Source organism: Galeopterus variegatus, unplaced genomic scaffold (assembly GCF_000696425.1).
Source record: "Galeopterus variegatus unplaced genomic scaffold, G_variegatus-3.0.2 Scaffold3075, whole genome shotgun sequence".
NCBI lineage: Eukaryota > Metazoa > Chordata > Mammalia > Dermoptera > Cynocephalidae > Galeopterus > Galeopterus variegatus.
This window is the reverse complement of record NW_007729186.1, coordinates 33,969-48,694: the sequence shown is the minus strand read 5'-3', so window position 1 is coordinate 48,694 and position 14,726 is coordinate 33,969. Positions and strand designations below refer to the sequence as shown.

Below are 14,726 nucleotides of genomic sequence, written 5' to 3'. Positions count from 1 at the left end.
CTGCCACTTTCTTTACCTCTAATACAACTGCATAATTCAACACCCAACAGTTTTTCCAGAAGAGCCAGAAATTTGAGCCTTAAAGCAGGAATGGGCTGTTGAGGAAAAGAAAAACCTGTTTCACCCAGTTCACCCACCGTCTTATGGTCTCAAGATTAAATGGTACTCTGAGGACTGAGACTCAGATTAGGGTGTGAAGTTAAAATACAAGAGACCCAGAGAGTTAGTGCATTTATTCTTACTCCAGCCTTACAAACACAGAAAACAGCAAATTGAATCTGACTCTTTCATACTACATTCTGCAAAACTTCAAAGTGCAAAGTCAACAGGTAAGAAAACACTATCATCTTTAGAGCCTCAAAAGGCACTACAGTTGATCAGCAAAAACAGATCACAAGCTCGAAGGGGAAACTCCCTCAGGTCATTAAAGAAGAAGTAAGAATTGAGCAACAAAACCAAACAGCCACTCCAAGCAACCAGTGGTGACTGTGAAACAGATGTGTTTGAAGAGGCTGAATCATCATTCCTTAGAAGATAAAGAACAAACCATATATTTCCCCAAAAAGTCTATTATGTGAGTCAAGAGATCAAGTATCTCAGAAGTTCATCTCAAAAAACTTAAGAGTCAGATATGCATGGTCAGTACTATTCCACAAGCCCTTCAAAGTCTAATTGCTACACTTACTGCTGGAGTATTCAGGCAAAGCACCTTTTCATCACTGAGATACAAAACAATCCTGGCCACAGACAGGAGACAGACATGCAATGCTCCCAAGTCATCAGGAGTACACTCACGGAAAATCACAGCCTCTAAGCTCATAAAAGCTGATGACCCTAAACATTGCTAAATGGTCCTTTTATTGTATTTACTTACTTGTGTTCAGGACAAAGCATCAAGTAAAGACAGATGCTGATCTTGTCAGAGTAACAATTCTGAATACCTTTCTTCTGAAATAGATCAAAAAAGGTACTACAAGGAGCTTAAACTAGGAGAGGAGACTCAAGTGTATAAGACTAAGTTCAACAAGCAGAGGAACATGCTGAAGGATGTAGAAGTAGGGGCAATTATGGGTTTTGTAGCTAAATATACTCTCAGCCTAAGTAGGTAAGATAAGGGGAAAAACGTCTACACAAACCTACCCAAGATATGTTGCTAAATTTGCCATGAAATCCCAGAGTCTCTTACAATAAATAGCTAAAATGACTTACCGTGCAATTCACAGAGGTTACCTTTCAAAGTACAAAAAAGTTCATTATCTTCTGAATACTAAAAATGAGAATTTCTTGGATAATAAGCAAGATCTAGTGGAAATAATCCCATATTCTTCACAAAGAATGTCACAACTGGGGAAGAAGTTAGCGGAGCTTCTCCCTTTCCATACTTATCTTACTAATAGGATTATTGTCATAGAGTTAAGACATCTAGACTTTCAAATTTATAACCATTTGTAGAAATCCCTTCGCTATGATAGTCATGCTGCTATTAGAGATGAGAAATCTTGAATCTATGCTGAGATGTGTAACCTAAGTAAACTGCAAAGGCTACTTCTCTGGAGATTTGTAACATGTAATCCTATTCAAAACAATAAAACAAGGACCTCTCCTTTGGTCTCTGACTGACCTTCAACCTAGATAAAAAACCCTTTGGAAAGTCTGCCCTCAAAATCCTGATGCCAAGGAGCTACTTTTAAAAATTGAAGTAAGCAATTGAGGGAATCTAATTTAAAATTAACACTTGGAAGAGTTTCAGACTTTCTGATAATCTGATAGAAGTGCAGGGGGAAATGTGTGCTTCCAATGGAAAATTATGCATTATCTAGGACACCCTCTGGGTTACCTGATTCTAAGGAAGCTGATTACAACTCTGAAAGTTGTAAATAATTGATAGCAAGGCAAACTAATCTGCATCTATAAGCTTGCAAATTATGCCAGGTCCCATAAAGGTTCGGCTGACTTCCCTCTCCACTATGGGAGAAACTAGTTTTGCTTCCATTTGCACATTCATTTCAATATTTCCGATCTATAAATGTGTCTGAACTTCTCCTTTGAACCAGTTATAACATATGCCTGATTTCCTCATTATGAATAAAGTAAAATATTTAACGTGTGTTCATTTTATGTCTGTATGAGGGTGATTATTCTACTTTTTGAAAATTATCTTTTAACAAAAGCTAGAGATCGTCACAGTCCCCCAAAATCCCTCCCCCTCCCCAGAAAATGCTTGCAGACTTAAGATCTTGCAAATAATTACAAAGAGTTCAGGACATCCTGAAGGCTAGTCATGGGGGCCCATATTCCTCAGTTAATAACCCCCGCTCTAAAATGAATCATAGAAATAGCCTTATTCTTACAAAGGGTCCTATTACATATAAAGTAAGCCCAAGATCCCTATGTCTCCTGAAGGTGAGAACAAAATAGAAACACTACTGGGTGTATCCATTACTTAAAATTCTCTAGGAAAAGCCCTATAACTGCAATAAAAAATGAGTGCAGTCTGATCCATGCTACAACATGGATGAAGCTTGAAAATATTATAAGTGAAAAAAGCCTATCACAAAAAACTACATATTGTATGATTTCATTTATATGAAATGTCCTGAATAAGTAAATCTACAGACAGAAAGTAGATATGTCATTGTCTAGGACTAGGGGACTTAGAGGAAATAAGAAAGCAACTACTAAGTACAGGATTTCTTTGGAAAATATTCTAAAATTGATTGTGGTGATGGGTACACAACTCTGTGAATATATGAAAAACCACTGAGTTGTACACTTAAGAAAATATCATGACCCAGCAATTCCATTTGCATTCACCAAATGTTCCCTCAGCTAAGACGAAACATCTAAGATTTCTGGATTCAAAGGCCTTCTTTAAATAAAAAATAAAAATAAAAAAAGACCTTCCTAAAAAGCTTCCAAATGGACCAAAGATTGCAGAAACTGCAATTCCATAAAATGAGTTAAAGCTCTGGACTCCAAATGAAAGCAACCATAAGTATCTAAGAATTACTTAGATGAGCAATTATGTATAAACTAGACAAAGGGTCATGACAGTCTAAAGATATTTTTTAAGAGTTTATGCACAGAATTATTAACTGCTAAAATGATGAAACTTTTAAAAAACACATTTTTTTCTTTGGCAATTCCTAAGCACATACTACAGCAACTACTCAGGATATCTGAAAAGAACAATTACCTCAACTGACACCTTATCACTGCACTATGGACTCTGAGAGTCACGTTAATGTGTTCTATGGAAAGGCAGCTGTGGTGTCCTAGAAAGTCCAAACTAGTCAATCAAAAGCTTCGACTCTAATTTTAGCTCCCACTTAGAAGTTGTGTGACCTTTGGCATACTACTGAATCTCTATGCAACTGAGCTTTGCTCATCTGCAAAAATAGATGCCATTGTTATAATTCAACAAAGTTCACAAGCCACCGTCTACTCATAGGGTTGTTGTGAATATTAAATGAAGTAAGAGAATAAGAAAATGACTGCAGATAATAAACATTTATTAAATATCTGATGAATCTGAATTTTTGATGATAAACATTTTCCTTTCCTCTTCAGCAAAGAGCAAGAGAAAGCAATCTTTGCAAAGTCCAAAGTCACCAAGGAGCCAGACGAGGCTTTAAGTAGTTTGATTCCCAGGCCTTCGTTGTATTTCCAAGGCTTTCTTCTACTCTGGCTACAATTCAGCTAGACGAGGAGGTCCACCATGGCATTCTCATATTTGCCCTAGATCCCCTTCTGTTAAGAGTCTGAAAACAGAATTTTCTATTTGCCTCAATTGTTTTCAAAGACTAGGTGCCATTATGTCTAGAACTCAATACAGGATCAATCTATTCCTTTTTAGACCCACCTGCCAAAACATAGTTCAAAAGAACGAGCTTAAATACTTAACAAAGAGTCTCCAGAGAACATGGTCTCCCCAATCCTCAGTGTAAAGTGTAAATATACCACAACAGCTATGTAGATTCTAAAGAGTTCCAGATCATTACTATTTTAGCCTTGGAATTAACTACTACAAATGGTGTTTTACAACTCTAAATTCTGCCCTCAACAGGGCCCTTTTAATACTCAAAAGAACCAGGGTTGCTTTGTTCCCATCAAATTTTTATTAATATTTATAGACTGGATAAACAAGAATGCTGTAGGCTTTACTCTCTGGGGAATTACAGAAAATGAAGGAAGGGCATTTCACATTTTACAAGTGCCTATACTACTTCAGGAAAGAGTTCTCAGTGCTCTCTCCAGGGGCACACTTAACAGAAATTTAACATTTGGTGCCCAAAGCTAAATCAAAAATCATATATTAAAAAAAACCCTATAAGTGTGTAAATTGGTACAACCACTTGGGAAAACTGTCTGGCAGTATACATTATGACACCGCAATTCTACTTATGTTTTATGTTTACCAAAAGAATGTAGCAGTGTCATTTGTAACAGCCAAAAAACTAGAAACATAAATGTTCATCAACTACAGAATAAACTGCAATATATTTATACATTGTAATACTACACAGCAATGAGGAAGAAAAACCTATTGCTACATAAGAGCATGGTTGAATCACACAGACAAAATGTTGAGCAAAAAAGCCACTCACAAAAGAGAATACACAAGAATACTTCAAAAAGTTCATGGGAAAAAAACAGAATAAAAGATAATACTAATCTTTCTATGAACTTTTTTTGAAGTACCCTTACCCTTGTACTGTTGTTTCCATTTATATAAAGTTCGAAAATCAGAAAAACTAATCTATGGTGAGAAGAATAATTACCTTTGGTAGGCCTCAACTACCAAAGGGACATGAGGAGCTTGCTGGAGTGCTGGAAATGTTTTATATGTTGATCATACTGTATACAAATTACACCTCAAAGAGAAAGCCCTATGCTTTTTTTTAATTCAAAAGTGATTTATTGACTTAGTTGGATAAAAGGACATGTAAATGACAATATGCCAGAAGAATGGGCTAGGAGGACTGTCCTGAAATTTCTGCCCACAAAACAGGCATTCATTTATTCATCAAACATTTACAGTTTGCCTATTTCATGACGAAAATCTAATGTGTTATATATTAAGTCAAAATGCATTATTAGATAAAAATCTCATTTTAGCAAAATGTACCAATTTTAAATTTGTATGCACCTAGTAACAAAACCTCAGCATATATACAACAAAATCTAATAGAACTACAAGAAGTAATAGACAAATAATTGATGAGGCATATGACTTAAAGAGGCACCTACAAAACAGGAAATCAAAATGATCAATAAACATTTGAAAGGGCACTTAACTTCATCAGTAACTAGGAAATGCATATGGAATTTGCATTCACAATCAGATTTACCGGCCTACCAAATTGGCAAAAAACAAAAAGCCTTACAAATATCAAGTTTGTCAAGTTGTTTAGAAACAAGAACTCCCATATACTGCTAATAGTAGTATAAACTGTATCAGCCTCTTTAGAAAAGTTCGGCTGTATCTAGTGAAGTTAGGGATGTACACTCCTCACAATCCAGCAATTCCATTTGTAGATACAAATCCCAGAAAAACTCTTGCACCTGTGATCATTTGTCATATACAAGAAAGTTCATCAAAAAATAAAAGAAAAAGAATGCCCATTCTCACCACTCCTATTCAACATAGTGTTGGAAGTACTAGCCAGAGTAATCAGAGAAGAGAAGGAAATAAAGGGCATCCAGATTGGAAAGGATGAAGTCAAGCTGTCCCTTTTTACAGATGATATAATCCTATATATTGAACAGCCTAAAGCTTCTATTAAAAAACTCCTAGAGTTGATAAACGATTTCAGCAAAGTTGCAGGGTACAAAATCAACACACAAAAATCAGTAGCTCTTCTATACTCCACCAGTGAAGATGCAGAAAAAGAAATCAAGAAAGCTAGCCCATTTACAATAGCCACCAAAAAAATAAAATATTTAGGAATAAAGCTGACCAAGGATGTGAAAAATCTCTATGAAGAGAACTACAAATCACTGTTGAGAGAAATTAAAGAGGACACAAGAAGATGGAAAGATATCCCATGCTCTTGGATTGGAAGAATTAACATTGTGAAAATGTCCATATTACCCAAAGTGATTTACAAAGTCAATGCAATCCCCATCAAAATTCCAATGACATTTTTCTCTGAGATGGAAAAAGCTATCCAGACATTTATAAAGAACAACAAAAGACCACACATAGCCAAAGCAATCCTGAGCAAAAAAAATAAAGCTGATGGCATAACACTACCTGGCTTTAAACTATATTACAAAGCTATAATAACCCAAACAGCATGGTACTGGCATAAAAACAGACACACGGATCAATGGAACATAATAGAGAACTCAGAAATTAACCCATATGCCTACAGCCATCTGATCTTTGACAAAGGCAGCAAGTCTACATACTGGGGAAGAGACTGCCTTTTCAACAAATGCTGCTGGGAAAACTGGATAATCATATGTAGGAGAACGAAACTAGACCAGTATCTTTCACCATATACCAAAATCAACTCAAAATGGATTAAAGAATTAAATATACACCCTGAAACAATAAAACTCCTTAAAGAAAACATAGGAGAAACACTATAGGAAATAGGAGTGGGTACAGAATTCATGAATAGGACCCAAAAGTACAGGCAACTAAAGGTAAAATAAACAAGTAGGATTATATCAAACTAAACAGCTTCTGCACAGCAAAAGAAACAATCAACGGAGTAAAGAAACAACCAACAAAGTGGGCGAAAATATTTGCTAAATATATATCTGACAAAGGATTAATGTCCAGAATATACGAGGAACTCAAACAACTTTACAACAAAAAACAAATAACCCAATTAAAAAATGGGCAAAGGAGCTGAAGAGACATTTCTCAAAGGAAGATACACGAATGGCCAACAGACACACGAAAAAGTGCTCAATATCATTCAGCATCCAGGAAATGCAAATCAAAACCACACTGAGATACCATCTCACTCCAGTTAGGATAGCTAACATCCAAAAGACTGACAACGATAAGTGCTGGAGAGGTTGCAGAGAAAAAGAAACTCTTATCCATTACGGGTAGGGCTGCAAAATGATGCAGCCTTTATGGAAAACAATATGGAGGTTCCTCAAACAATTAGAGATAGATCTACCATATGACCCAGCCATCCCACTGCTGGGAATATACCCAGAAGAATGGAAATCATCATTCTGAAGGGATACCTGTACTCCAATGTTTATTGCAGCTCTATATACAATAGCCAAGAGCTGGAACCAGCCGAAATGTCCATCATCTGATGACTGGATAAGGAAACTGTGGTACATCTACACAATGCAATACTACTCTGTTATAAAAAAGAATGAAATACTACCATTCGCAACAACATGGATGGACTTAGAGAAAATTATATTAAGTGAAACAAGTCAGGCACAGAAAGAGAAATACCACATGTTCTCACTTATTTGTGGGAGCTAAAAATTAATAAATAAATAAACACACAAACAAATAAAGGGTGGGGGGAAGAACACAGAATAACCACAAAATTCCTTGAACTATTTAAGCCAAGTGCACAGATACAATGGGGGAAGGGAAGAATGGGTAAAGGGGCATGAAAATCAAGTACAATGTATTTTGAGAAGTAAAATAAAATAAAATAAAATTTAAAAAATAAAAATAAAAAGATAAAAAACAAATAAAGAAAAAAGAAAAGATATAAAAAGAAAAAAAAAGTTCATAACAGTAACGTTCCAAAAAGTGCCAAATTGGAAACCCAAAAGTCCATTATTAGTCAAATGAATAAACTGAGGTCTACTCATACAATAAAATACCATACAGCAATGAAAATGAATGAACTAAGCTAATATGCAACAACACTGATGAATCTCACAAATACTAAGCAACACAGGAAAATCACAAAAAACACATATAAATCCATTTACATCAAGTTAAAAAAACAAAACTTAGGGGGTGCATGCACAGGTGATAACACTGTTCAAAAAAAAATACAGCAAAGGAATAATTATTCTAAAAGTCAGGATAATGATTATCCCTAGAAAAGAGGGAAAGAGACTTAACAGGGTAGGGCCTAAGGGGTCAGGGGTAAAAGCTCTATTTCTTAATGTGGGTGGTAGATACATAGTTGTTTTCTTTATTATTATTCTTTAAAATGTAGATATGTGCTTTATACACAGTGCTGTATGTATAATAAATTTCACACAAAAGCACTTTTAACTAAAAAGGAGAATAAGCCCTTCTTCCCTTTCCTCTTCCTGCTGAATGAAACATGAACCTGACAAGGTGGAACCACAAACAGAAGTAGCCTGGAACCGCAGGACCCAGGAATGGCCATATTGGCCAGAAACTGCCTACTCCAGATTTCTCTTACTTTATTTTTTGTTTGTTTTGTTTTTGCTGGCTGGCCAGGAACAAGGATCGAACCCTAGACCTTGGTGTTATTAGCACCATGTTCTAACCAACTGAGCTAACTAGCCTGCTCTCTTACTTCAAAGAAATATACCTCTATCTTTAAAAAATCTCTATTACTTTAGGTTGTCCTGTAATGTATAGTCAAACCTAAACCTAACTGATATATTCAGTGATTTGGACAAATGAAAAACTTTCTAACAATTAAAGCTGCTCCAACACTGGAAAGAAGCCCCTGAGAAAGTATTCCATACTCACTTCAGATAGGGCACTGTGGAAGGAATTCCTATGCAACAAGAAAGCTGGACTTCAAGGTTTCTAAAGCCCTTCAGCCAATTAAGATTCTAAGGCTATTACTGGAACAAAGCAGCTCTGGCCTTGCCAAACCTATGGTGACACTTTGCTTCTGAATCTATCCTTCTGTTACTATCAGCAAGAACATTCCTTTTCTGTAACAATCCATACCTACCCATCTTCAAGATTCTGCTCAGGCACTATCTTCTCGCTTGTGCCTTTTAAAACTAACTTGACCTCAACTTCAGCATGCTGGGTTTTCTCCCTTTCTTCTCCAGATACTCCATCCAATTTTCTCCAACTCTGCTACGTGCCTTACAAGGCTGCCCTGTATGAATTAAATCAACCAGGCTTACTCTCTCGTTTCCAGTTAGGTTGGAGCAATGGAAGCCTCCAGCAAAAGATCAGAAAGTGGGAAAAGAGTCTGAGGTATTTATTCCCTTTGATTCCCTTCCTGCTGGGCCAGTGGTTGGCAGCAGCTGCATTCCTACAGGCTACCCTCTCCTTCAGCTAAACTCTCTCAAGGTTCCAGAAATTACTCCCTCCCTTGCCCCCTCAGGCCTGAGAATAACAGTGACTCTCCCTTGCTAGCCCTGAGATGTTTCACCATCCCCTGTTGGTTTTCCTTAGCTCTGCCCAGCCTTTGTAAATAGTCTCCTGATCTCCTCAAGCACACTGTTGGAGTGTGCCAGAAGATGACTGATATCTCCAACAAACTAGTTTCAGCCTTCACTATTCCATCTTCCCAGATGGCTCCACTTCCCCTTACTCCACAGCATGATTTTTCTCTCAATAAGTGGGTTCTGTGTATTTACACATACAGACTGATTCACTACAAATCAATTCCCTATGGAAAATTCTTAACCCCAGGGTGATTCTCAATTCTGCCACTAATTGTACAAACTATACGTACTATTAGATTGGGCAAAGCCTCATTAAGAAGGTAAATGTTACTAAAAATTTCTGACACAGAGACCATAAAGCTAAGCCAAATACAGGAATTTGGAGTTTATTTATAACTCCCCTTTCCTGAAGACCAAAGACTGGAGAAATTATTACAGTTTGGCTTCATTTACAAGACTGGAACAATGCCAAATACAGTGCTCATCCTACAATGGTCACTCGAATGTCAACAAAATTTTTAAATGTCCTATCTGTCCCAATTTTCCCTTTCTTCTAGCTAATTCTACAAAGATACCAGGTTCAAATAATAGAAATGAGCTTTTAACGTCAATTTTTCAGTTTATTGCATAAATCCCATTTGAGATTCAGAAAGAAAACATCCCTAAAAAGGATTCAAGGGTCAAAGATGAAGCTGAAAGATTTGAAAAGATTCAATTTTTGAACCTAAAAAACAAAACACTGAGAGGCTTGCCATTTTCAAATCAAGAAGAGTGCTACAGAAATGCTGCAAAGGAAAGCATTTCTTAAGAATATTGCTCTACTGCAGAAGATCATGTTGTATACTCTCCAATATATACTTGAAAGCAGCAGGGCTTGATCCACGGACTTATACTGCAACAGACCCATCAAATTCCAAGAAAAAATTCATGCCCTCACCCACATGAAGGCAAAAGTTACACAGGTACCCAGCTATCTACGTCAAGGAAACTTTGACCAGAGTTTCTCAACCTCAGCACTACTGACATTCTAGGCCAGATAATTCTTGGTTATGTTTAGTTGCATCCCTGACCTCTACCCACTAGATGCCAGTAGCACTCCTCAGGTATGACAACCAAAAACATCTTCAGACATTGCCAAATGTCCCTGCAGGAGCAAAATTGTCCCTGATCGAGAATGACTGTCCTAGATAAACAGTTATCACTCAGACCCCACCTAGCACTAGCAGGCCAGACATACTTACCTTGATTCACCTATGAATACCAGCTAATTTATTCATCTTCGGAAAGGAAAAGAGAAAAACCACCAAGGGTAGACTTGGCTTTATAAAGTAACTTTTCCTAAAAACTACAACTACTTGGCAACTTGCAAAGTGATACCACCCCCATGAACTGAGGGGGAGGAAAATATGGCTGAAAAGAATGGTTGCCAAAGTGAAGAAAGGCTGCTACAAAATTGCCTGACTTGAATTCCCTCTGGAAGCATCACAACTCTCAGTAGATGAACACATACACTCATTTTATTCCCTCTGAGACATAGGTGGAAAGTATTATAGTCTGTGACATGTTACATACGAGCAAATGGAAAAACCCTAAACAAATGCGGACAAAATTGACAGCAGGAATACACTGAGGGGTGACAGCCCAAGCTCCTTAGTCTGGGTTCAAGGTTTGTTATATACAGACTTCAGATGATCTTCAAATTTTCTCTCACAGCATACTGTCCACACAAGTGTTTTTCAATCCTATTAGACCCAAAGCCCTCTTTTTACAATAAATATTTTATAATGTTCCTTTACTATTCTGAAATAAAACTCAAAAATTATAACATTAAAGCTATACACACAAAATTTAAAATTTCAGTATAATGCCCTAACTGCAATGTAAAGGAAAATAAGCAAGATTTATAATGAAACATGTATTTTCAGACAAGACTATACTGGAAGACAAAAGATTCCCTCTCCCTTCCCACATTTTCAAAGTGCTATACCACCCCTTCTGCTCTACACAAACCTCTCATCAGTCACAATGGTCAGTAACCTCTGCCCCTTATAGTGACTATGGCCCAGAGGCAGCATCACAGAGTAGACAGGAAAGAGGCATCCGAAGCCAGATCAACTCAGGTAAAACTTGATTCCACCACTAAATTGCTATGGTTACCCTCTATAAGTCTAGTTTTTCATCTATAAAAGGAGGATGCCAGCATATTTTTCAAAGGGTTCTTGTTAAAGTTAAAGGAGTATGTAGAGTATCTATTTGTACACCTAACATAAATACATGCTCAATATATATATATATGTTAGCTATTGGAGTTATATTATTATTCCTGAATCCACCTTGTATTCTTTCCTAGCTTTTGCTCATGTTATTCCACTAGCAGAAAGGATGAGTGAATGGATGTCTATTCATGAAAGACATCCTAAAAAAGATTCACGTACAATGTAAGAAGCCGCATAACATGACTTCTCAGATTGTTTCTAATTCTGAGATTCTGTGAGATGATGCCCTGCACTGAGGTTATTTTTTCATTCACTTAAGTCCTTTCTTCTCAGTTGCAGGACCAAGAACTTGTCTCACGCATCATATAAAGTAGTTAAGAGAAACACCTTGAACTCAGATCACGATGATTTTAGTGCTCCTTTGAAAACCCAGCCCTGGTCATTGTTTCTTTACCACTTAGCCCCAAATAGCACGTTACAGCCAAGGAAGGGATGACAACTTTTCCAGTGAAAGCACTTCATGCAACATGTAAATTGTCTTCGGAAAGTGATGATTTTCAAGGGTCACTCATATCTATAAATTAATTCCTTACAGCAACAAGCAAAGCAACACCCTTAAACATTCCAGAATATCAGATGAGGAAGTGAAAGGTATGGCAACAGCCTGAGAAATACTTTAAAACACAACTGATTCCAAAATTAATATTCTGAATAAAAGCAATCACTGCTGAGACTGTTAAACTTATAGCTCCAAGAAGTAATAAGCACATCTCTGTGCCTGGAGAAATATCTTACTTACATATCGGAATCTAATTTACATAAACATACTGATCTGTAAGAGGAAAAACAAAAATTGCCAATCATTACAAGTCATTCTCCATTAACCCTCCATGATTCTAACAGTGGTTATCCGTGGGTGATGAAATTATTACAGGGGTGGGGGCAGGGATAGGAGATGGAAAGGCGGAGGGGGGGTATTTCCTTTTGCTTATTTATAGTTTCCAATGTTTCTAACATAATGCTCTTGCAATAAGAATTTTAAATTACGTAATTCTATTTATTATCTACTGAAATCCATGAAATTTGGGGCAAGAAACTATTTTAGGTGAACTTTTCATTGGGATCTGTGGATAAACCAAGTATTCATCTATGTCTTTCATGCACAACCTAAAATCATCCTTGTTCCCTGACTCAAACCAGAATGAATTACAACTTAGTTTCCCTCTTCTTTATCCTTCCTGCAGACCTCACAGGTTTTACCACAAGAAGTCAACACTGGGAATTAAAAAAACCTCACTACTAGTTTTTCCCTATTTCCCAGTGACAACAACCAAATTTATAGGATAGTAAGATAAAGAGAGAGAAAGGAATTGTTTTTAAATTACTGATTTTGTACAAAGAGATATCAGACTCAGAGAAGTGACTTAATAAACAAAAACTAAATCCGGACACTTTCTGCATATCGCTATTTGAAAGCTATGGTCTCCCCACAATTTTCACACAAAAGAGCCTATAGAGAACCACAAATGTCCCAGGAATAAAAGGTCATTTTGGTAAACACTCATTTGGCAATACTATTCTCCCTGCTCAGGGAACAAAGAGCACAGCAAGATCTCAGGGGGAGAGGAGAAAACAGCCTCTACCAAAGCAGGCATGCTTCTCAGCCCAAGAACTTAAATTCTGACTAGTTTAATTCAATAAGCAATTTGTTAAGCACTTACTATATTCAGAGCACTCTGATAGGTGTTTATTCATCTCTAAATAAGTAAAGCATAATATCTGCCTTCCAGAGAATCTTAACTAGTCTGGCAGACAAACACTTATAAACTAATTTATGGCGGACCCTGATAAAATGCAATAATAGAGGTTTTAAAACTGCTCTGGTAGTATGGAAAGGGAGAGATTAAAACCAACTGCAAAAACCTTGAAAAAGATTCTTCAAGAATGTTTAAGTTCTACATATACTGTATGCACATATTAATTCATTTCTTCATCCTGATCATTAACCCAAAAGAAAAGGTGGCAGAAATACTCAGTTACCAAAAGCAAGTGTCAGAGGTGAAATCCTTTGGACTAACAATTGAAAATTACAAGTGACTTCCAACAAGAGGATGTCTGGAAAAGACTCACCAACATTAGAAGGTCCGAACTAGGCATCTTCCTCTTCCAGCCGTCAGTTCAGTGACCCCTCTTTCCGTGTCTGTAAAAGGGAATCAGGTTTGTTTACTTCCAAAGCGTTAAACTGTCTCACCGTCCCGCCTAGATTTCGCCAGAGCAGCAGAGAAATGGTTCTCACCCTCCTTTGAAGGATCAGATTTCACTGCCAGATATCACTCTCCACCCCTAGCACCCCAAACCTGCACAATATAACCCTGACGCAACTAGGTTTCCCTCCCACAGCTGATGAAACTAACCCAGATCCAGCCTCCCACGAAGCATTCCAGCCAGGCAGATACTAAGGGAAACACCCGGCCCGCCCCAACTGGGGTCCCGGAGCCCGGAGCGCAGCCCATCCAACCCAACCCGGGCTGAGGATCGGACGCTGAGGGCAGCCCCAGGCCCAGGAGACAGCCTCCGCCGGACTCCGTCTACACACAGGAGGGCTTCGCTCTCGTCTTGAGCCCTCCATCCCCATAACCCTTCCCTCACGTCTCAAGGACCAGCAAATCCTGGCCGCCGCAAGCCCACTCGAGCCCGCCCTGGGAGCGGACTTCCAAACCCGCCTCCATCTCGGCCCTGGCGTCCTCCCTCCACCCCCCACGGACCTTCCACTCGCTCCGACCTCGGCGTGGCGCCCGGCCCTCAGCCCTCTCAAGCCCTCAGAGCCCGCCGCAGGCCCAGCCGCCGGCCCGCCTCTGCTCGCCCTCGATCGGGCCCGGCCCGAGCCCTCTCCAGTCCGCAGCCTCCCCGCTCCTGCGGAGCCCGCAGCTGCCCCTCCACCTCCCCCTTCCCTTCCCTCGGACACTCTGCCTCGCCGGCCCGGCTCCACCTCCCGCTCCTCTCCCTCAGCGCGCAGCGGACTCCCGGGCCACCAGGATCCTGCAACCACACCTGGCGCCGAGATTTAAGGTTCCAGCAGCCTCCGGCCCCGCCCCTGCCGGAAATGGCTCCGCGAGCCCCGGCGGGAGCGGCCCCGTCGCCGCCGGCCGCGCGCACGCCCCACTCGGGCGCAAGGCCCCG

At 38.8% G+C, this 14,726-nt stretch overlaps 1 protein-coding gene across 1 annotated transcript in view; it reads right to left on the bottom strand.

The window, feature by feature from the left end:
* The window catches only part of LOC103599741 (sphingosine-1-phosphate lyase 1-like), a 66,783-nt gene extending 52,793 nt beyond the window's left edge, over positions 1 to 13,990 (bottom strand). Inside the window, 1 exon segment of the mRNA XM_008583900.1 lies at positions 13,677 to 13,990. Within this exon segment, the coding sequence (XP_008582122.1) occupies positions 13,677 to 13,703 (27 nt within the window). The 5' untranslated portion in view covers positions 13,704 to 13,990.
* Positions 13,991 to 14,726: the final 736 nt, after the last annotated feature.